The 25,096-nt window shown below is 45.7% G+C and overlaps 1 protein-coding gene across 1 annotated transcript in view; it reads right to left on the bottom strand.

Annotated features, from left to right (window-relative positions):
- Positions 1-7,361: 7,361 nt before the first annotated feature.
- LPAR3 (lysophosphatidic acid receptor 3) overlaps positions 7,362-25,096 on the bottom strand; it is a 30,599-nt gene continuing 12,864 nt past the window's right edge. Inside the window, exons 2-3 of the mRNA XM_066597866.1 lie at positions 23,313-24,068; positions 7,362-9,857 (exon numbers count right to left, since the gene is read on the bottom strand). Of these exons, the coding sequence (XP_066453963.1) occupies positions 9,535-9,857; positions 23,313-24,048 (1,059 nt within the window). The 5' untranslated portion in view covers positions 24,049-24,068 and the 3' untranslated portion in view covers positions 7,362-9,534. The remainder of the gene's footprint in view (positions 9,858-23,312; positions 24,069-25,096) is intronic.

Genomic DNA, 25,096 nt, shown 5'->3' on the forward strand with positions numbered 1-25,096 from the left:
CCACTGGAGTGGCGATACTCGTGGGGGTTCTCTTGCCTCTCTCTGCTGGCAGGCGGCTGCAGTATGTTGGGTGAGATCTCTTCATGGATACATTGTGACTTATCTGGCTATTACTCTTTAGATACAAGAAGTGATACGGGGAGCATGGAGATTCTAATACCCTGTTGTACCGTCTCTAGCTCAGATACAAGATGTGATACATGCTGGTATGGAGGCTCTAGTACCCTGCTGTACTGCTTCTAGCTTGGATACAAGATGTGATTCAGGCGGGCATGGGGGCTCTAGTACCCTGTTGTACTGCCTCTAGCTTGGATACAAGATGTGATTCAGGCGGGCATGGGGGCATACAGGTTCTGTATGATATCCTGTGCTGTAACAGAGCTTCTAGATTATACAAACCCGTAGGCTGGCAAAGTTCCAGATGGTCCCATACATGTTATATTGGCGATCAATGTGGCAGCCAGGGATGTGTGATAATGTTGTGGGGGCTTCCTGTGACCCCCTTGTGGGTGCGGCCGAGCATTATCCTGCTGGAAGCCCCCATGAGAGGAACACACGTGGCTGCAGGATGTCTTGAACATATCGCTGAGCTGTCATTGTCCCTCGTACCACTACTAGGGGGGACCGACTGTTGTATCCAATGGGCCCCCAGACCATCACACCAGGAGAGGGCAGTGTGACACTCCACAGCAAAGGCAGGATTGAGGCGCTCACCCCGAGGTCTCCAGACATGAACACGGCCGTCGTAGGAGCCCAAACTAAACCTGGATTCATCACTGAAGACAACCCAATTCCACTCTGTAGCGTCACCACTGCAAACAGAGGCAATGTTGGGTGTCAGGCAGTACAGGTTATGGTCACTGTGAGACCAAATGTCCTTCAGCTGAACGCCTAAGAATGGTTCCAACAGACACAGGGGTGTAATGATGGCGCCACCTGTCTGTGGATGGTGGACAACGGAACCGTTGGAGCTGCTTGGTGGACGATCAGGTGATCCTCTCTACTGGTGGTCTGTCAGGGAGTCCTGAGCCCGATCACCTTGTGTCCCCTCACACATCCACTGGTCCCAACACCTCGTAACAGTTTGGTCAGACGCTTCTCCCTACTGGTGGTCTGTAGGGGGCGCCCTGAGCCCAGTCACCTTGTGTGCCCTCACACATTCACTGGTCCCAACACCTCCTAACAGTCTGGTCAGACGCTTCTCCCTACTGGTGGTCTGTAGGGGGTCCTGAGCCTGGTCACCTTGTATGCCCCCATCCGCTGGTCCCAACACCTCCTAACAGTCTGGTCAGATGCTCCTCTCTACTGGTGGTTTGTCGGGGGGTTCTGAGCCCGGTCACCTTGTGTGCCCTCACACATCCACTGATCCCAACACCCCCTAACAGTCTGGTCAGAACGGCCCGGTGGGGGACAATTCATCGATGCGACCATCCAGCTTCTTACATCCCAATAATGCGCCCCTCTCAGACTCTGGTAACGGGGTGACATCTCTTCTCTGTGTTGTAGAGGCGTGTAGCAGTCAACAAGCTCTAAACAAGCGAAGAAGAGGTCACTACACACAAGGAGCCTCCGAGAGCCTCTTATAGGCCAAGGGGGGGAACCACTCTTAGGGCCACCGGTGACAAGACTGTTCATCTAATCACCACAACTCTCATCATTACAGATCTGCCTGAGATGGAACCGCAGGACGGGTTCTGCAGCAAAATGACAAGTTCTTCTGGGGGCCGTATTGTTTTTTGACAAAAAATGTGTAATATTAGAAGCTTGTAAGGAGGCTTGTCTCATTTTATTACTTTTGCCTGTCACCTAAAATTTTGGACCCGTATCTGGTTTTAATACAAGATATTGAATATTACCATAAAATCCTATTTTGAACCAAATTCAGTTCAGAAGAAAGATGGGGGAATCCAGATCCTGTGGCCATAAAACGGGCTTTAAATCATGACTGTATTACAGCCACTGCCCGCTTACTTAATTGTCCAGCTTAGACCAAGATCTGTAATGCATGGCCTATATATGTGACCAGTGCAGTTACACAGGACGCTGGACAGCAGCTGATAGGGGAGCACCAGTCAGATGTACGCTGGCAGTGATCTCCGCCCCGCTTAGGTCCACCTGTCCAGATTATCTTCTTCCTCCATGCAGCAGAGTCCTCCTCCTCCTAGTTCTGTTTCTTCTGATGTTCCAAGGTGCTGCTTTCAGCCCACTGGCACCCCCACAACATGAATCACTGCTTCTGCATTTACGCTATGAGTTTGATTCTGGTATTGTATCTATGTAATTAGGTTGGTTCATGCTGTATCTATGTGATGAGCCTGGTTCTGCTGCTGTATTTATGTACTGAGTTTGGTTCTGCTGCTGTATTTGTTATGAATTTGGTTCTGGTATTGTATCTATGTGATGAGCTTGGTTCATGCTGTATCTATGTGATGAGCTTGGTTCTGCTGCTGTATTTTGGTACTGAGTTTGGTTCTGGTGCTGTATTTATGTCATAAGCTTGATTCTGCTGCTGTATTTATGTACTGAGCTTGGTTCTGGTGCTGTATTTATGCCATAAGCTTGGTTCTGCTGCTGTATTTATGTACTGAGCTTGGTTCTGCTGCTGTATTTGGTATGAGTTTGGTTCTGGTATTGTATCTATGTAATTAGGATGCTTCATGCTGTATCTATGCAGTGAGCTTGGTTTGTGCTGTATTTATGTTATAAGTTTGGTTCTGCTGCTGTATTTATGTACTGAGCTTGGTGCTGGTACAGTATTTATTTACTGAGCTATTTTGGTACTGTATTTATGTTATCAGCTGGGTGTCGGGATGCTGGTATCTTGCTGCTTTTGCACAAGCAGTATTCAGGCAGAAGGCCTATCAGCGCAATGTACATATAGTTTTTCTTATGATGGGGGGAACCAAGAACTTTCTGCACAGGGCGCCTTCTAAGCTGAGGCCCGCACTGCTGTAATGTACGTTAGGTTTTTCTTCTGTGTTGGAGAAGCCAGTTCCAAGTATTTCCCTCTGGGAGGGAGCAGGGAACATCCAAGATTGCCAGACTTGCTGTGCAGTGCGTGGGCAATGCAAATTTATGGCCGTTGACATAGGACGAGTAAGATCCTATTCTTCTCGCCTCGTTCTTTGTCCCTACATGTTCTTTATGTAACGTCTATGACAATGAGTCACTCCTCGACTCGCGGAGATCTTTTCTCCAGTTCGGGGTTTGGGACCTTATCACACAAGACCTGCTGTAGTCAGGCGGGTTTATATCTCATATGATGGATGAATGCAAAGGACATTATTGTAAATTGCTGTGTATAACGACACTAAATGGGACTTTAGGGTAAACCAATGCTAATCCCAGCAGCTGCTCGCTCAGGAGTCATTCCCCTTGGGATTGCTGTATGCACATGATGCAATCAGTTGGTTAGGAGGTAGTGCAGCTAAATGATCCCGTCATCCTCTTATTACCTTCATTAGGGCTTATGGAGGTCATAGGGGTGGAAAACCATTTGGGACCCTTCTATTAGTCATAGCAGAGAGTCACTAACAAAGAGTGGCTGTTATTCCATGTACTATATGGTTGCTTCATCAGCATGTAATACTGTATTTCCCCTGCAGTGGGCACTGCAGGAAAAAAATGAATAGCAATCCGCATCTTCCCCCAGCGTTCACAGCAGATTTTTAAGGTTTTGCTGGTAATCATCTGATCATCGGTCCAGCTGATCAGAGGGGTTATTGCGATAAGACAACCCTTAATATTGAGGCTGATCTTTATAATGCAAAGCTACTGTCATGTCCAAGCAGGACACGCTGGATCCCTAAACCTGAAGTACGCAACTGCACACCAAACTGTGGTAAACAATAAGAACACCACCACAAGAATAAGGCCTCCTTCCCACGAACGGATTTCCGCCGCGTAATTCGCGGCGAAAATCCGCTGCGTTGCACGCAGCTATTAGGTTCTATTGAACCTAATAGCTCCATGCTCACGATGCGTAATTCCACCGCGGAATTACGCACCGCGATTTCTCCCGTCCTCACCCGCAGCATGCTCTATTTTCTGCGGGTGAGGACGGGCTGTACGCACTGACGGCTTCCATTGCAGTCAATGGAAGCCGTCCATTCACGCTATCTCCCGCTGTAACCAGCGGGAGATAGCGTGAAAAAACGCTTTCCCGCCCACCGCCGAGCGTCATATGACGCCAAATGACGCGGTCCGGCCGCATCACGTGACACGGCCGGCCGTGCACGTGACAAGGCTGGTGACGCGAGAGCGGTGGGCGGTGACGAGCGGTGACGCGGCGGTGGTGGGCGGGGAAGCGATTTCACGCTATCTCCCGCAGGTAAGTATAGGGGCTCTGGGGGGCGCCGTGACGGGCTTCACAGCGTAATATTACGCTGCGGAGCCCGTCACGCTCGTGGGAAGGAGGCCTAACACTGTCCTTAAAGGCTCTTACCCTGCAAAGGGACCTGCCTATGTGCAGATAACCCGCCCTGACAAGGGTGAATCTAACCACGTATGTAGGTCACTAGCAGACCCTCTGTGGGATCGGAGAAGACCATAGAAAACAAGATGAAAATGATAATAACTGCAGTACTTAACTTTGAGAAGACTCCGGCAAACAGGAGATCTAGCACCAAGCTCTGACTTCTATCATAGTCAGAGGAAGATTGAAATTAAACAGCACTGATCTAAGCACAAGGCCAGGTTAAATAGTCCTGACAAATTACCCAAAGGTGAGACCCAGCAAGTCTCACCTAATACAGCTCCCACCAGAGCCAGAGGATGGAGAAACAAATACAAGACCTAAGGGCTCATTGGGTTCCAATGCATCAGATCACACAGGGGTATTCCTGCAGCGTAAAAGCGCCTTTAATGCCAGGCAGGAAGGATAGTCCTGGAACTATCTTCCTAGCCGGACTACAGCCGCTGCCATAGACTCCTATGGGAGCCAATGACAGCAGCTGGAGAAGGTAGGTGGGAGGGAGTTTAGCAGCATGACTGCTAAACTCCCTCCTCCTTCTCTTCTTCTCTCCGCCAATTTCCGTTGTTTGCAATGGGAGCTTAGCTCCACCCCTCCCATTGCAAACAGCCGGAGGGGAGGAGAGAAGAGGTGAGCTGGTGAGGGAGAGGGAAGGAGGAGACAGATTAGCAGAGCTAAGCTGTCTTCCCCCGCCCGGTGGCATATACGCCGAGCCCGTGTATCACATGGTAGCGTATATGGTCTGGCCATGAAAACGCCGGCTAATATACACTCGTGTGAATAACCCTATATACAGGCATACTACATGCAGTTGCACACACATTACATGGGCTAATCTTCCCTACAGATGGCTTATAAAGGGAGCTCAGGACAGCAGAAAAAGAGTTAATGAGCCACAAGGGGAGGACAGAGCCTTCTGTATGTCCATCTTCTCGCAGCAGCTGGCCCCTCTCCCCCTCCAGCTGCCGACAGCTTGCAGATGCATTGCTGCATTAGGTTAGAAGCTAAGAAGCCAGGAAGGCAGCAGAAGAAGGGGGATGCATGACCTCAACAAGGAGATCAGAGGCTCCGCACAGGAGGGGGAGCCGTGGCTGTATCCGGGACCTCGTGGGAGGGCCTCCTCTCCTCCTCCGCTATCAGCAGTAATCGGCCCGGGGGGCAATATCTCCAAAGTGTATTGCAATGTTAATACATGGCGTGGGGCCAACTCCCGCAGCAGGGGCCCACCCAGGGATTCACCGGCCCCCCAGTGGGTCAGTCTATGTCTGGTTATCCACGTCATAGTCAGTGAGTACGAAGCTGGAACCTGACTGCGCTTGAGTTAATACTACAGTCGCAGCTCCCATTGAATTCAATGCAATACCAACCCGGGTGCCTGCAATGTATACAAAGCTGTCAGCTTCTGGCTGCATCCACACAGACAGCCGCCTGGACAGCCGATCCACAAAGCTAGCATAGCTCATCTATAGTGAATCCTAACAAACCCCTTTAAAGGGGTTCTGACACCAATAATGTTTTTATGCTTTAACAGCCATTGTTCCCTGGTCTGCCCAATGGACACGGGGAACCCACGATTAATGGCTGCTAAAGCATAAAATTCTTACACTTACCTTTTTTTCCTGTTGTTGTTCTGCAGCGGGGTCATCTCCCAGCAGGCTCTTCTTCTTCCTCCGATGAGCCACCCCCCTCCGGGAATCCGCGCATGCGCAGAAGACAGGTGTTCTCTGACAGGAGTCAGGACAGGCCGCCTCTCCACTGCGCATGCGCAGCACTCAGAAGTTCAGCCAGGACGGACAGGCCGCCCACAGCAAGAACTGCTCGTGACGTGGTTGCTGTGGGCGGCTCGTTCGTTTAGCTTGGAAGTGGCTGACAGACGGAGCAGAGCAGGAAGCAGTCATTTTGACCGCTCCAGTTCTGCTTCTAGAAGCCACAGAAGAAGATGCCCGACGGAGCGTCTTTTTTTTCATGTCAGAGCCCCTTTAAGGACACAACCTTTTTTTTCAATATTTGTTTTCTCCTCCCCACTCTCAAAAAATCATACCCATTACCTTTCCCTCGATGTCACTGTCTGAGGGCTTCTTGTTTTTTGGAAAAGCACACAATTTTGCCATCTTTGGGGGGGGGGGGTTGTTTTTACGGTGTACACCAGGTAACCTTATTCCGTGGGTCAGTACAGTTAGGACAATACCAAATTTAAATAGTTTTTTTGGTGAACTACTTCTAAAAGAATAAAATATATATAAAAACATTATTCTCTCTTGCCACGGTCTGACCGCCATACATTTTCTATCTTTCTTTTGATGACGTTGTGTGATGGCTCACTCACTGCGGGACGACCTGCGATTTCTATTGGTACAATTTTGGTGAATATATGCCTTTTGGATAATTTTTTAGTAAATTGTTTTTTGGTGTTGGGGTGACTGAAAAAGCGCAATTCCGACTATGTGCATCTTGTTTTCTGACAATGTTCACCGTATGGAATAAATAACGTGTTGTTTTGATAATCGGGACATTTATATACGCTGTGGTTCCAAATATATTTTGGAGTTTTGTTGTTTTGATGTTTTTTAAGTATGGGAAAAGTAGTTTTTAAAAAACTTTTAGTGTCCTTTATTTTTTATAATAATAAAAAACTTTTTTCTTTTTTTTCCACTTACATAGTTCATAAGGCTGAATGAAGACAATGTCCATCTAGTCCAGCCTCCTGTTTTATTATTACTTTTTTTTTTTTTTTAGTTCCCATAAGGGACTTGAACTTGCAAATGTTTGAGCTGTTATAGCACTTACTGCGATCTCATCACAGGGGAGCCACCATCTATGGATGCTGATTGGAGCATTTAAACCTGGATCAGCGTGAATACTGATTGCAGCTGTAGCAGGCCGGTGTCAGTGGTCAGAGACAGTCGGTACTCACAGCTAATGGAGCAGGATCGGCTCCTGATCCTGCCGTATACAAACCCCGCCACTGGAGGATGTACGCCCTTTAGGGTAAAAGAGTTCAATCTACATATAGTATACTGTAAACTCCTAAGCTCCCCCTAGTGGCAGCTATAGCAAACCAGAATTTTATCATCTCGCTTTCTGGCTAGCTGTAACCCATATAAACATATAGGACATTAATACACAAATAGTTTTGGACCTATTTAGGAAATAAATGGCGGAGATCTACTTTAAGCTTTATTTATATAAATTGAGTAAACCCCTTTAATTCAGTCGGCAAGACAAAGGGGGGCATTCTGACTTTTTCCACTCAGTTTATGACGAATACTATACATCATGTTCACTATCATACATAAGAGACGAAATAAGGGGAAGGGCTGTGAAGTTGTGTAAGCCATGCAGCCTGCAGCGGACATCATTCAGGAAGCTAAACTCTCCATCAAATATGACCATGACTCAACGCCTAGATCCTTACAGGATAAGTCACTGTTTTAAATACATTATAGACACAAAACTTCACAAAATTCTAAAATTACTTTTAAAAAACTGACATTTTCTACAAAGCCAACAATTCCAGAAACCATCAGAATATCGCACTTTAGGGGAATAAATTATTTAAAGGGGTTCTCCACTTTGGACAATCCGCAGGATTACTTGACAAAAAAATGACCAGAAAGTGTCCCCATGCTGGGATGCCAAATGAAGGGCTGTAATCTGTGACGAAACCTGGTGGAAAGTGTTCAGTTTCCCTGCAGCGCCACCACAGGGGAAATGAAGCATTACATATTGTCCATTCATACCAACGGGCTGTGGACAGGATGGGTCCTCCACAGGAAGAGACGCTCATTATAACCACTTTCCACTCTAAATGTTAAAAATCCTGAAAAGTGGCCCCCCCCTATAAAATTCTGTAAAGGGGTGTATGAAAGTGTGTTTTCTATACTGGACATCCCCTATAAGGATTGCTTGGCATTAGCTGGCAGTTGGAGTGCCTATATAGCTTAAAGGGTTGTCTCACTAAAACTAGTTATTCCATATCCACAGAATAGGAGATGACTAGCTGATCAGTGGGGGTCTGACTACTGGGACCTCCACCGATCATGAAAACAGGGGTCGCTAAATGAATGCAGCAGTGGTCAGACATGCACACCCCTGTCCATTTATTCAACGGGATTGCCAGAGTTAACTGAGTCCAAGCACTTGGTTATCTCCCGTCGTCCAATATAGATGAAATGGAGCGTCAGCGTACATCCTGGACCACCACTTCAGGACCCCCCAGCAGGTGGACCCTCACCTATCAGCGGGTTATTCCCTATCCTACCATATATCATACCAGGGTGTGCTTTCCTTTTTTACATCAGTACTAGAAGAGTAGAACGGTATAACCTATGCAAACGGGTGGTGGACTAATCCTCCATGGTGCCACCTACTGAAAGGTAGCTACTTAGCATTGTCCCATCACTCTTTTCCCAGGGAGCATTGCATGGGCTATAAGAGTCCCTACAGCCTCCCAGTGCTCTCCACAAGAAGAAACAGTATCCCGTGGACTCATATGTGCGTTAAAAATGGCTACTAGTCACAATCACAGTTCTCTACCTGAGACGAAACAAACGGCAACAGATGAAATGGCAAATTAAAAAAAAAAGAAAACCAAAAAAACTACAAAAAATACATTTTTTAACATTTTGACTAATTACACGTTTATTTTATTTACATCGGCATTGTCCTCAAAGGGCAGTTTGGAATGGTGTTTATGTTCCTTTGTGATACCTGACACTATATATACAGTATATTACCCATAACGGTGGTTTTATTATGTCATAAATATAGGTAGAAAAACAAGGAGTATCATCCCGGGTGTCGGGTCGTCTAATCATCCTTTAAGGCTGTGATCACACGAGGCAGATTCTCCCAGATTTCACCCAAAAGGAGAAATCCGCAGTGAAAATCCACAGCATCCGCTGAAAATCCTCACCGTAGAACCATTCATCTCCAGGTACATCATGTGACGCAGCATGTGAGGCGGACTTTATAAGACCTCGTCCCGTTTGCTGCTACTGTAATACTCTGCGGATTGTCAGTTTGCAAATCCAAATGGAAAATCCGCCCCGTGTGAACGAGCCTCAGGGTAATTTTTCAGGTGGCAGTTGGTTGGCCAGGTCTTCGAGGTAATAACTGGAGGTATCGGTACTTCTTGTGCTGTGCACCGTCGATGGAAACCTGGAGGATCGCCTCTTTCCCCGGTATGTAAAGCAGCATATCATACTCTTGAAAGTCCTCCACATTTCCTCATCCTTGTACGAGTAGATGATGGGATTCATAATAGAATTCACCAGGGCAAGTATAAGAAACCACCGCTTGACTTGCTGTAGGCCACACGAAGTGCAGTGGAGGCCATCAAGAAGAAGGAGGACCATCCCTGGGGTCCAGCACACAACAAATACACCTGGAGATACAAGAGGGCAAATCTTAATATCAACAGTCTGCCAGGATTGACACATTTTATCACTCTCAGGGTGGGGTCTCATGTAACAGCCACCATGCGGGCATGATATGGCCAAAAAGCCCGAAATCAGGGCATCTTAAATTAATTGTTAACTGACTTTTCATTCTTAATGGCCATGCGGTTTTAGGCCAACCATTCAATTTAGTTGCAAGTTGTGCCAACTTGCATGACTGCCGGGATCTTGACCCCCAACCTATCTGAGTCTCAGCCGCATGGTGCCCATTATATGAGGTCCTTCGAAAATTTTTACCATGATTGATCCCATTTTTTTCTCCACGGTCTATTCTCCATCCGAAGGGCTTTTTCACACGGCCGTATGCGTTTTTATGTTTTCTCGGGCGTGCCGTAAAATTGCATGAATGGACGTTTTTCCGGGCTCATGGCCAGGGTTTTCTCGTCCATTCATACGACCAGGAGCGATGTTTTTTTAGCTGCCTAAATCCTTAGGGTGCCTTCCAATACCTGTATAGAGGCACCTGTAAGCTTTTCGTAGCGTTGGACGCTGCTAAAATGCCTCCCCCTCCGTTTCTTTGTCCAGCTCCCATAGGAATGTATGGGAGCCGCTGCCGTATAGTGGGCAAAAGATAGTTCCAGAACTATCTTTCTGTCCGCTGTATATGCATTGGCGCGTATTTGGGTCGCGTATGTCCGTCGTATTTCTGTGCCGTATATTTGCTGTGTGAACTGATGCATTGGAAACCAATGGGTCAGATGGTTGCGGTTATCAGTCGGCCGTAAAAACGTGCCGTTTATGTGCTCATGGGAAAGAGCCGCAAGATTTATATTTTTAATTTGTAGAGGGCCTCACCATGGAGTAAGATAAGAATATTAAAGGAGTTACCGGATAACATCCCTTTAATAGCGCTCACTGCAGTAATGTAACAACCTGAGCAGTTCTTAGCCCCTCTCCGCCCCCAGGATCTAGCGTTGTAGCCCCACTGTGGTCTCGGTGACTGCTGTGACAGCTTATATCACCAGCAGTCAGGTGACCGCTGCAGCCAATCGGAAGCTCTTCTAGCATCATGGTGTCCAGCATATGAGTACCAGGAGCGGTGACGCCGCTGCCTCTGATTGACTGCAGCAGTCACCTGACTGCTGGTGATATAAGCTGTCACAACAGACACCGGGACCACGGCGGTGCTGCAGTGCTGGATCTCAGTGGTGGAGGGTAAGTAATGATCAGTTTGTTATTTTACTACAGTGAGTATTAAAGGGATGTCATCCGGTGACCAGGCAACCCCTTTAACAATATTGGGACGGATTTACTATTGAAAATTTGCCGGGTTTTGGTGCAAATTGCACCAAAAAATTGTCTTACAAACTTTGCACCCCATTTATGAATATAGTCTAGACACATTTGGAGAGTTTAACAGACACAACTGAAAAAGGGGTGTAGTTTCATGAAAAGGAGTGTGGCCTAAATGTGTCGAAGTTGCACAAAATGTTGGGACACAATCTGCATAAACTAAGCCAACTAGTAGGAGGTATAAAGTTAGACTAGACAGTCTAAAGATGTGCCAGCCTTACCATCCGGCAGTCGCTCTGATAAATCTGGGGCACTTTAGGACCGTCTAGTCTAAGTTTGCGCCAATTCCTAACCATAATTCATTCTGCTCCAATGTCATTTGGTTTTCTATCTATATATTTGGTTTGACTTTATATCTGACTTGAGGTGAAGCCCCGGACAAATATTCTTGGAGCTGCTGGGGTTGTACAACTAACCAGGGCAATTAATTCCGTATGTTCTGGTCCTTCAAGCGTAAGCTTCAATGTACTTTATGATTAACCCAACAGGAAATAATAAGATGGCTGCATGTTACTGGGGTGCGCATATATCCATATTCCACAACCTGATTGGTTGTTTGGGTTGAATTGAGCAGAAGTGTTGTGGAATATAAATATATGCCTAGGGTGTAGAGGGGGAGTTACACCCCTTTCACTGACATCACTTCCTGCTCTGCAGTGATTGGCTGAAGCTGCACCTCACTGACTTCCTGTTCTGCCGCCCCCCGCATATTTGGTATTTCAGCCACACTTCAGTAGCGGTGAGCGATTCCAGTGACCTGTTTTAGGGGGGTACACACACCCCTTTGGAGATGTGCACCAGTGGCCAGCCTGTTAAATAAGCAGCAGCTGGGCCGTAGGAGGGTTGGTAACTAAGGCCAACCCAAACCCTAAACCTAACCCTAAACCCAAACCCTAAACCTAACCCTAAAACCCTAACCCTCAACCCTAACACTAAACCTAAGCCTAAACCTAACCCTAATCCCAAACCCTAAACCTAACCCTAGCCCTAAACCTAACCCTGAACCCTAAACCAAACCCTAAAGCTAACCCTAAACCCAAACCCTAACCCTAAACCAAACCCTTAACCCTAAACCTAACCCCTAAACCTAACCCTAAACCCTAAACCTAACCCCCCGCTGGTCTCGTGAAGTAGCACTCGTGCACATCTCCAAAGGAAGGGGTGTACCCAACAACCAATCAGGTCGCTGGAATCACTCACCGCTACTGAAGTGCGGCTGAAATACCAAATATGCCCCCCTGCACACAGCACTGGGAACTCTCTGCTCCACTTTAGCTGCTTCTTCCTGACTTTGGACCATAAAAGCAGAGGAAGTAGCTGAAAGGGAGTCTGGCTTTAACAAGGAAATGTATAGACTCAGTACCGCAATGTTAGAGGGGTTGTATTATAATGGCCGTTGTAGACCAAGGATTATGGACAAGAAGACATGACAATGAACATGGCCGCTCCTATAAGGATATGATCCCAAGGGGGAGGATCTGTTGTGAAAAATGTGTCCGAATTTTCCACTTCAACAAATGCCCGCCATTTTGGTGCGGATTTGCCAATACTGATCAAGACCAGAAAAAATGGTCCCCCCCCACCCTCCATCCTATCCTTGCTCTGAGTCTTGCCTGCCCCCTGCTGGTGTCTCCTGGCTTCCAGCAATGACATCTCCAGCTATGTGACTGCTGCATCTCTGCATGGAATGGGCAGAAGATGCAGACGGCCACAAGAATTGTCCCTCTCTTCGTTTTTCAGAAGTTGGGAGGTATGGAAAAAATTAAGTGCATTTTCATACAGGCTGCAGCAGGAGGTCACATTAATGAGGTCTCAATAACATATACCAGTGTATGGCCCTATGTATTCCATAGGGGACAATGTAAAGATAGAAAAACTGCATAGAAGAGATCTTGGTTGTGTTTTTAGAGATTCCCACAAGCTGATCTCAGAGTGCTTCTAGGACCCCTAGCAATCAGTTGTGGGTAATCTGCAGCAAGTGTTCAAATTCTCTGCAGCACCTCCACAGGACAATTAAAGCATTGCACAGTTCCATTTGAATGTCCTTGTACTGCAGCGATAAGCGGAGCCCTCCAGAGTGGGAGCTACTCTTTGTAGTTGTGGAGTTCGGTCTGACTGCGATATGGATGGACCTCGCACTGGAAAGTAACCCAATGATTTCGGTGGACAATGTGGCCCCTGCACTAATTTTACGTGATTCTGTTCCAGAATTGCCAGTTCTTTGCTTTGGGAAGCAAAAAGAATCAATGCAATATTTTTTTTTTCCTATTGGAAAAATGTGATTTTCGTGTAAATGGAACGATGTGAAAGTCACATGTGCAGCGATACAATGTGTTTGTCCCACAAAATGCAACGCAATCGCAGAAAAAAATGGCAGATTTACGAGTGCGACATCACAGTCACTCATGTAACTCTACCATTCCCGAAGGCGAATCTCACACGACCCGATATCACGCTCGCCAACGTGCGATTACCCCACGATGCAAGACATTTTTACATCAAAACGGCTTTGCATCCCTTCGGGGAAGTAGCGATCCTCCGCCGCAGCTGACAGTCAGGATCGCGTAGTGCCTCCCAATGTCTTCAATGGGGATACATCGTGGGCACCTCCAGCCCTACTGAAGACAATGGGCTATACGGTGTGAGGGCACGCCCGAAGATTGGACGTTCTGCAATTTTTTTCCCGCATTGCAGTGCAAGGCAATGTGGGAAAAAATCTCTCATGCGTATGACCCCATTTAACCCCTTAATGACGCGGCCATTTTTCTGTTTCCATTTTCGTTTTTTCCTCCCCCCTTTAAAAAAATCGTAACTCCTTTATTTATCCATCGACATCGCTGTATGAGGGCTTGTTGTTTTTTGCGGGACGAGATGTATTTTTCAATAGTGCTATTTAAAGTACCATATAATGTACTGAAAAACTTTTAAAAAATTCTAAGTGGAGTAAAATGGGAAAAAAAACAACATTTCGCCATCTTTTAGTGCGTCTTGTTTTTACGGCGCACAAACGGCAACAAAAACGACATGATAACTTTATTCTATGGGTCGGTACGATTACTACGATACCAAACTTGTATAGTATTTTTTTCACTATACTCCTCTTTTTTTTTTTTCAAAGACATTAAATTTGTTTCAATTATTTCCTGCGGTCATTTTGTGCGCACAATAACTTTTTTATTTTTGCGTCGACGTAGTTGAGCAAGGTCTCATTTTTTGCGGGATGTCCTGTAGTTTACGTTGGTACCATTTTGGAATACATACGACTTTTTGATCGCTTTTTGTTGCATTTTTTCTGGGAGACAGGGTAACTAAAAAAGTGCATTTCTGGCGTTCTTTATTTTTTTTTTCAGACGACGTTCACCGTGCGGGAAAAATAATGCGCTACTTTGATAGTTCGGACGTTTACGGACGCGGCGATACCAAATACATATTTTTTATTTATTATTTAGATTTTTTAATAATAGATATGACAAAAGGGGGGTGATTTAAACTTTTACAACTTTTTTTTTTTTCAATTAAAAAAAACTTTATTGATTGTTTTTTTTTACATTACTTTGAAGTCCCCCTGGGGGACTTTAAGATGCGATGCTTTGATCGCTCCTGCAGTATGACGTAATGCTATAGCATTATGTCATACTGCTTTTTGACAGGCAGTCTATCAAGCCACCCTGTGTGGATGGCTTCATAGGCAGTCTGTTAAGGCAGCCCTGGGGGCTTTCATTAGGCCCCCGGCTGCCATGACACCTGCACGGCTCCCCCGATCTCACCGTGGGGGGGGCGGCGTGCTGTTCGGGGCATTTAAATGGTTAATAGCCGCGATTGGCCGCGCGGCCGCTCACGGCTATTGCCCGCGGGTGTCAGCTGTTATAAACAGCTGACGCCCACACTGTATGAAGAGAGGTTGCATCGCAACCTCTTTTCATACATACCCCGCGGCCACAGGACGTACCGGTACGTCCTCGGTCGTTAAGGGGTTAAAGACAAGGCTGTTTTGTAGCTTAAGGACCTGACACTTTTTAGGGATTTTACCCATGTGACGGTTTTACTGCCCTATTTTTTTTTCCTTTAGCTATCAAAATTATTTTTGCTGCGTTTTTTTTCCGTGACATACAGGGCGATTTTTTTTTATATCTTTTTCACAGATTTTTTTTCTTGTTTTTTTAGTTTTATTGTGGGTAAAAAGCTAAAAAAAATGATTTTTTTAACATTTAGGGCTCCTGCACACTTGCGGGGGGCTTTTTGCGCGTTTTTCACGCGATATCGCTGCGTTTTTTTCACGCGATTGTCAATAGGACTTTCTAATGTTAAAACCACATTGCAAGTTGGTGCGCTGCGTTTTTAGCATTAGAAAGTCCCATTGACAATCACGTGAAAAACACGCGCAAGAAAAACGCAAGTATGCCGGAGCCCTAATAGTTTTTTTTTAAATTTGTATATTTACGCTAAAATAAAGTACAGGAACGGGTTCTTCTATTTGTTTCGGACGTTTTGATATATGGTATGTATGGTTTTGGGTTACAGGGCGCTTATAGCGTTGGTTTTGGTTGGCGTCGGCTTTGGGTTATTTTCTTTCTTATGTACATATTGTTGTTTTATTCTGTAGTTTTGTCTTACTGATGTATGTAATCATGTTTTTTACTATCTCTGTCCCCCATGACGTCATGTAAGACCTCTGGAGGACATTCACATGTTTTGGGGTTTTTTTATTTGACATTTTTTCACTGTAGCTGCCGCATCCATAGGAGCCCCAGTTACAGGGGAAAACAACCCCCGTTGTGACATTAGTCACTGGCAGAGCTGATCAGGGTCTTCTGTGACCATGTAGCTCTGCTGTAGCAGGGAATCCTTGGGGTCATGTGACCGTAGTGGAAGTTACACTTCCACTTTTCAGTACACAGTGCTCATTGAGTGCTGTGTACTCGAGGAAGGAGAAGGCAGAAAGGGTTAAAAACCGCTCCTGCCTTCTCCTCCGGGTTATCAGCTGTGACTAACAGCTGACAACCCATCCTGCCTCTCTGATTGATTGCAGAGCCAGGAGGCTTAAATCCCCGCCATAATTTTACTATCGGCGGGGTGCAATCTAATTAATGGAGGTGGTTAAAATCTCATTTCGTGTTTGCAGGACACTACTCTCGGCTCGTCGCAGCTTGAACAAGCTCCATAGATACGTCCGGCCGTGCAGGCGCTGCTCTCATCTGAAGAGGAGTTTCAGAGCTCCCAGTGAAAAGGGCGTTTTTCCAGTTTCTGATCTTTTGTATAATGACTGTGATGAAGAAAGTGGCAAAACCGTCTGCAGGTCCCAACATGAGAGAAGAGCCGGAAACACGAACACCCAGCGCACGAAACCAGAGTCACATCCCAGCCTACAGAAATCCTGAGAGCAAGAACATGCAGTCACCCAATAAATACAGGGATGTTACCGGTAGCGTTCAGTAAATGTGGTCAGTATAGAGAAATATTACATGCTGGGTTATTACAGATGACCCCCCCCAATGTGACCCCTCACGACCCCCGTTTACAGAAATCTGATATAAATGGAAACAGAAATAAAACAAATGTTTTGATGCACAACATCAAAAATGTTTTTGCCACCAGACACACATGGAGCCTGTAGTTCCTGTCATACACATTGTAGTGGATCATGACTAATTGATGCAATAACCTCAGGGAAGCTGCAGATCATGATGTGAGGTAAGGGGGAATGTAGACTGTAATCACAAGGTATAAGGTCTAGGGAACATGGAGTACAAGGAAGAAGCCACTATTGTTACCATCTGCAGGGTCGATCCATCTGTTTGGTAGTCACTGCTCACTTCTGACATTGTGACACTGGGAGGCGGGGTCCTGGTGGGATTTCCTGTTCCAGTTGTGGCAAAAGCCATATCTGTAGCATCCGGGTACGAAATCCCGGGGATTGTTTCTTCTTGGATAAAGAAGGAGCCGGACACTTTCCTACAGGTTATAGCGCAGAACAGATTGACCTTGGGGGAGTTGGCCATCCGCTGCATGTAGACCGGTGGGTTTCCCCTTCCTTACATTCTGATATTAAATTTATTGTCCGAAAGCTGGAAGGCGGCTTCATAACTAAACGACTCCATGAAAGCGTTGCTTTCCATTAGAGCGGTGTTTACCAACTCCAGTCCTCAAGGCAGCCCAGCAGGTCCTGTTGTCAGGATATCCTATAGTAAGAACACCTGAGGCAATGACAAAAATTACATCACCTGTGTAATACTGAGGAAATCCCGAAAACATGATCTGTTGGGGGTCCCTGAGGACTGGAGTTGAGAATTGATAAAATTGCCCTTTTTATGTTGATGGATGTCTGCAGCTCCGGCTGCTGGAGATGTCATGCATTCCACGTACGGTGCGCCTATGCCAACTGAGGCGCATGCGCTGGGACTCTTCCTCGGCAGGAATGATGTCACATGCATGCAAATTCCTCAATGCAGTGCTGGCACGCCTTAGGTGGAAGACCTGGTGTCTCCAGGAACCAGAGCAAGAGACGTCCATCAACATAGAAGGGGCATTTTTAGCAGAAGAGGGAGGCTGAGAGCTGCTGTCAGATGTGAACCGCTCAACGGATTGTCCGCGGCTAACTAACTTACGGTGCAGGAAGCCTTTCTGCAGATTTTCCTAGAGCTGGGAGTCACAGTGCACAGAAGCAATGGGACCATTGTGTAAGAAATGAAAGCTGCGCTGTGATTGGTTCTTGTGGGCAAAAAAGACCTATTTTCTTTTAGACCGCATTCATAAGAGTGCGGTGCCGGGGTACTTTTTCCGTGCCCACCCTGTATATTGTGCCCGCTCCTCACAGCATAATTCCATGGTTGAATGCAGAAGAGAATATAATTTCTCCAAACTCCTTTTATCTCCTCATCCAAGTCATCTAACACCCTAAATTAGCTGTAATTTTCGTTTCAGAGTCTTAGCAGGCCAGCGTAGATTCACCAAACCCGGGTGGCACCCATGTAAGTGATGTGTGTAGGTTCATAAAGGTGTAGAAGATCAGAGAACAGTAAAACGCTGTGGTAGAGGAAGGTGGCAAACTTAAGTTTACCACTCAGTGCCAGGCAGCTGCTGCCAAGGCAATTAAAATAATGTTAATTATCATAAGAGGCACAAGTTAAGATGACAAGAACATAGTTTTGTACACAGTGTGGATGGTACAAAGATCCATCTCCTCATCTTTTTTTCTACCAAGGTCTGTAATGACAAGAGGGCATCGACTACTTGTAGAGTTAAAGCAGTTGGAACCACGATTGACTTTCGCCACCTATTCATAGGACAAGCATTAAAAGTATAATCGGTTGTGGCCTCCACTGCTGGGACCTCCACTGATCCTGAGAGCGGGAGTCGCGTGTCACCCCTCCATCCTCACTGTGGGCTCACTGCACCCCCTGCAGTAAGGAGGTGGAATGGAGGGTGTTTGTGTGGGTTTCTTCATAATGATAGACACATTATATAATGAGAAGAAGAAACACAAACAAAGGTAGAACATACAAACTCCATGCAGATGTCGTCCTTGGTCAGATTTTGACCCAGGACCCCAGTCCTACAAGGTAACTGTACTAACCACTGAGCCCTCCTCCTCCTGCCCTCCTTTTATTGCTCCTACCAAACTGAACTTTTCGTTGAAGGGTTCACTCAACATTACCTTCCACTACTCTAGACCCCCAGATACGCCGACATTAAGAGGCTTTTTAGAACTTTTATGTTCATGGCCTATCTTTAGAATAAGCCATTAACCCCTTAATGACTAAGCACAGTAACGGTAAATATACGACCCTTGGTCCGGGGCTTTAATCCCCGCCGATAGCATATGTACGGTGCGGGATTAAAGCCTCTACTCCTGCAATCAAGCAGGTTGGGTCCTTAGCTGTCAGACACAGCAGTGGACCAACAGGAGAAGCAGTTCTTAACTGCTTCTACCTTCTCCTTTCCCAGGTACATAGCGCTCAATGAGATCTATGTACTAAGAAGTGAAAGTGTAAGCATTACTTTCAGTATGCGACCCGCCGGGGTGCCCCCTGTCACAGCAGAGCTGCAGGGTCCTAGCAGACCCAGATCAACTCTGCCAGTGACTACTGTCACTACAGGGGATGTTTTCCCCTATAACTTGGGCTCCTATGGATGCTTCAGCTACAGTGGAAAAGTGTGAAATAAAAAAAAAAGACAATGTGAATGACCCCCAGAGGTCTTATATGATGTTATCATAGATGGCGAAAAAATAGTTACAAAAATAAGTGAAAAAAAATCGCAGAGCAAAATAAAAATAAATACATAAAAAAGAAAATGACCCAAAGCCGTCGCTGTATCACAATCCAAAACCGTACATATTATATATCAAAACATCCGAAGCAAAATGAGGAACCCGTTCCATACTTTATTTTAGTGTAAATATACTAATTTTAACACATACTATAAATTGTAAACAACCTTTTTTTTATCTTTTACCTAAAAAAAAACTAAAAAAACGGGGGAAAAAGATTTTTTTAAAAGCGCCCTCTATGTCACAGAAAAAAACTCAGTAATAATATTTTTGGTAGCTGAAGGAAAATAAAACTAACTGAAGGGCAGTAAACCTACCACATGGGTAAAATCCCTAAAAAGTGTCTGGTCCTGGTACAAAACACCCTGGTCCTTAAGGGGTCAATATCTGATCGTTGGGGTCCGGCTCCCAAAAACCCTCACCAATCGTTTGAATAAGAGGGCCCTGTCATTGTTTACTCAGGCAGAGCCACAGCCACATGTACGGGCGGCGCCCAGGTAAAAACGTGAAGTGAGCCGCAGCGGGGGATGATGGGATTTGGACCCCCACTGATTAAATATTAATGGTCGAAGGATCGAAAGTAAAGAGGTCAACTTTTTTTTTTTTAGGGAATGTATCACCTATGGAAAAATAGTGAAAGATTTCCCATTTTTCTAATCTGTTTTTATTGTTTGATTGTAGTTTTGTTATTCTGTTGGCGGTACATGACTGTGGGGCGGCCATCTTGCCTGAGCTGTAGTTAACAGCATTTAGAGATATGCTTTAGAACGCCTCAAGGGGAGGACCCATTGGCTTCTTTCAGGGAGTGTTATGGGCATGCCCTGTGATGTCTGCAGAAATGGGGAGGAGGTGAGCTGTGACATCAGCGAGGGGTCACTTCTGAGTGTAACCCTGCCTATGATGATAATAAGATGATGGTTGAGAGGTTTTCTCTACAAAACAGAATGACAGACTTTTATTAGGCTTAGTGGTCAGTTTGCGGGGTGGGGAGGAGGTAAGCTGTGACATCACCTATTGTGAATGGATCCTGTGTTATCTATATACAGGTGTCACCCTGCAGTGTAATCCTGTCTGTGATGATAGTGAGATAATGGCTGAGACCTTTTTTTTTTCTACAGAACGGGATGTGTCAGACTATTATTAGGCCTAGTGGTCAGTGTGAGAACTGCAGGATTTTAGAATCTTTCTAAGTATAGATCATGGCAACAAAAATAAAAATAAAAATCATCAACATTTAAAAAAAAAAAAAATGATTTATACAAGACCCATTATGAGGATGGTTCATCAATATCAGATAGATGCAACTCGGGATCCAAGCTTTTCCGGTCTGTGATGTCACGTTCATTAGTCACATGACCTAAGAGCAGCTCAGTTTCATTCAAGTGAATGAGACTGAGCTGCAATACCAGATACAGCCACTATGAAATATACGCTGCTGTGCCGGGTTGTCTGTGAAGTGACTGTGGAACTTATCTGAGCACTGCAGCCACTTCAGACAGGTAATAATCGCCAGGGGTCCCAAGTGGCGGACCCCCACCAATCTGATACTGATCTCTCTTGAGGACAGGTCATCAATATCTCAGTCCCAGAAAATCCCTTTAAAGTGTAACTGCGCATTTTTAAAAACTTTTGACATGTTGTAGAGTTATGTCAAATGTTGTGATTACCGAGGGTCCAGCTGCTAAGAGCCCCTCTGATTGCTAGAACGAGCCAGCGGAGGCGCTCACCAGCTGATAGCTGGCTCATTCTAATGATCGGCAGGGGTCTCAGCAACTGGACCCCAATGTTTAAAACTTTTAAGATGTCCCTATGACGTGTCAAAAGTTTTTAGAAGGCACAGTTACACATTAAAGGGGTTGTCCGGTTACCAGACAGCCCCCTTAAATAGGGCAGACCTATACTTACCCCTCCGTCGCTGCCGGGATCCAGCGCTGCAGTCCCAGTGTTTGTTGTGGCAGATGATATCACAGCCAATCAGAGGCTGCAGCATCATATTCCCGAACTCCTGGCATCATGGATGTGAGCGCCATGATGCCAGGAGAATGAGCCTCTGATTGGCTGCAGTGGTCACCTGATTTCCTGTGACATCATCTCTCACAATAAACACCGGGACTGCAGCGCTGGATCCTGGCGGCCGCGGAGGGGTAAATATAGTTGGTATTATTATGTTCATACAGACAGCCCTATTAAAGGAGGCTTGTCTGGTAACCGTACAACCCCTTTAAGAGGGTTTAATCCCCCATATTCGTGAAAGGTTAACAGATGAGACCCAATGCAGAATAAATGCACCAAAAAATGCACCAAGTCATACTAAAGTCAGAAGACAATTAATTCCTCGTCAGTCTAGCAAATAATAAGGCAAAACTATCACTTCTGCTCACCGACCGCAGAACATTACTGAGATAACTAAGGGGAAGATGAGCCTCCGCGCCGCCGCAGGTTCTGCTCTCTGACTCATTTTGGGCAATTAAGCTCTGGTTTGATCATTATGATGCAGAAGTTATAGGAAATGGGTTTTGCTTTTGACTGTGAGGAGACAGAAGTACATTAAGTAATAAAAAGATATCGCTGTGCAAAGACTCAGAAAGTGAGACAAAGCAATCCGCTGGGTTATTACCTTAAAGCGGCTGTCCAATACTTTGACTGTTGATGACCAAACTTCATGATAGGTCACCAATGGGTGATCAGTGGGGGTCCACACTCAGGATACCTACCAACCAGCTAATCACTGACCAGCTGTCATTGTGGACAGAGATGGAAGCAGATAGCGCTGTTCGTATTGCAGTGGCCTGGTTTGGTACTGCAGGCAGAGAGCCTACTGAATCCAATGGGAGCTGTGCCTGCAGTACCAGACCGGACCACTGCAATGTTGACAATGCTATCTGCCAGTAACGCTGTCATGACAGCGGTCCAGGGGATCAGCTGATCGGTGAGGATCCTGATGGGTGAACCCCTACTGATCAACTATTAAAGACCTGAGGACAGATCACTATACCCTCTGAAGTGTCTTTCATTGGGCATCTGTCAAATGCTGCATGGTAGAGGGGTCAGTCCTGGAACAGGGTTGCCAACTGCCTTTAAATTCCTAGACAGTCCGTAAATATAGGGCACTTGTTTCTACAGTGAATATTGGCTGCCCATGTTTTCTGGATAAGTTGTCCAGAAGAAAGCAGGACCTATAAATTACTAACATGGCATAGTGGGACCTATAAATTACTAAATGGGCACAGCAGGACCTATAAATTACTGAGTAGGCATAGCAAGGTTTATAAATTACTAAGTGGGCACAATAGTGCTTATAAATTACTAAGTGGGCACAGTGGGACCTGTAAATTACTAAGCGGGCACAGTGGGACCTATAAATTACTAAGTGGCCACCACAGGACCTTTAAAGTATTAAGGAGGTACAGCAGAGCCTATAAATTACTTTGTGGGCACAGCAAGGCTTATAAACTACTAGGCGAGCACAATGGGGCCTATAAATTTCTAAACGGGCACAGCAGGACCCATAAACTTTTAAGCAGGCACAGCAGGGCCTATAAATTACTATCTGGGCATAGCAGGGCCTATAAATTGCGAAGTGGCCACAGTGGGACCTATAAATTATTAAGAGGGAGGACAATGAGGGTCTATAAATTACTATGCTGACACAGTAGGACCTATAAATTACTAAGCAAGCACAGGAGGGCCTGTAAATCTAAGTGGGCACACCGTAAATCTGTTGCCCAAGGGCCTACATACACCTGAAGCTGGCCCTACCCCAGATACTAGAATACAAGTCCTAAGGAGAACTCGCTCAGAAGCCATACTCCGGTCTTACCTAACACCGTCATGACGGTCTTCATCAGCTTTATCGGAGTCCGCCGTCGATTTATAGAGCCGGTGGTGTGTGGCGATAAGACATTGGTCTTCCATTGTACATACATGTAGATCCGTATATAGGCCACCACCATGATTAAAAAAACAGCCAGGTTAGTGACCGTCCAAAAAGTGAGGTAACTCCTACTGTAGATGGGGGCGAGCGAGGAACACGTGGTTATGTCACAGATGCAATTCCAGCCCAAGGTGGGCACCGCACCCATAAAGATCGCCACGCCCCAGCTGAGCAGAATGAGACAAGTGACTCTCCGCTTGGTCAGGTTGCTGTGAATTCTCATCCGGACGATGGATATGTGTCTCTCCACGGCGATGATCAGAAGGTTGGCCAGCGAGGCCGACATGCTGGTGTCCAGGAGGCCCTGGCGCAGAAACCACTTGTGTACAGTCAGTGTTTTCGACACCGGCCCCGTATGAAACATCAGGTAGACATAGGCGATCCCGGAGAAAAAGTCCGCCGCCGCTAAGTTGGCCAGCAGGTAGTAGAAGGGATAGTGGAAGCGCTTGTTCTTGACGACGGCCGCGATGACCAGCATGTTGGAGAGGAATACGAACAGGCAGCAGCAGGCGCCAATGCAGAAGAGCAGAATCAGCTTGGTTCCTGTCCAGTCGTCTTCTGTCTGCGTATTGCTCTGGTTGTAGAAGAAGTCCATGCGCTTATCATAGTGACAGGTGTTCATCCTGACGGGGACCGCGCGTCCTACAGAGGGCGAGAGAGGAAATCGTCATAATACCGCCAACAAGGCGCCAGTCATTACCGTTAGGCTACATTCACAAAACTCGATATCGCACTTGCCAGCTCGGGATTTTGTATGCAGGACGATGCGTTTTTGCTTAAAAAATGTATTACATCGATTCTGTTAAATTGCGATTTTTGCGCGCTGGACTGCGCATAGACTTTAAGGAGAAAACCGCATCGCACTCGCATGCACAATGCATGGCATGCAATTTTATAAAAGATTCCATAGGAAACAATGGCCCGTTCCTTCCGAGGGAACGTCAAAAAAAATAGAACAGGCTGCGATTTTTTTTTTCGTTTTGCTCGCAGCAGAAAATAGTCACACGTTTTGGCGCCTGAACAGAGACTTTTCATTTTCCTATTTTCGTGTTTTCCCCCCCACCTTCCAGGAGCCAAAGCGTTTCCATTTTTGCATTGATGTAGCTGTACTAGCGCTTGTTTTTTGCTAGAAGAGTTGTACTTTCTATTAACCATTTGATATACCCTGTTTCCCTGAAAATAAGACAGTGTCTTATATTAATTTTTGCTCCAAAAGATTTCCCTTTTTTACATGTATATCTGCCTGGACACTATTTAAATTGCTTTTTTTATTAATTGTAACTAGGGCTTAATTATGGAGCAGGGTTTATATTTCAAGCATTCTTAAAAAGCCTGAAAAATAATTCTGCATCTTAAAAAATCCTGAAAAATCAGGCTATGTCTTATTTTCAGGGAAACAGGGGGTATTACCATTTAATGTATCATATAATGTATGGAAAAGCTTTTAAAAATTATTAAGTGGGGAGAAATGTTAAAAAAACATGCAATTGCGCCATTTTTGGGGGAGTTTTGCTTTTACAACTTTCGCAGTGCAGTAAAAATGATCTAACGTTGGTCTACGGGTCGTAACGATTAAGGCGACACCAGATTTATACCGGCTCACTTGTTGCGGGGAGAGAGCTGTAGTTTTTATTAGTATCATTTTGGGAAACACATCTTTTTTAATCACT

Source organism: Eleutherodactylus coqui, chromosome 3 (assembly GCF_035609145.1).
Source record: "Eleutherodactylus coqui strain aEleCoq1 chromosome 3, aEleCoq1.hap1, whole genome shotgun sequence".
Taxonomy (NCBI): Eukaryota; Metazoa; Chordata; class Amphibia; order Anura; family Eleutherodactylidae; genus Eleutherodactylus; species Eleutherodactylus coqui.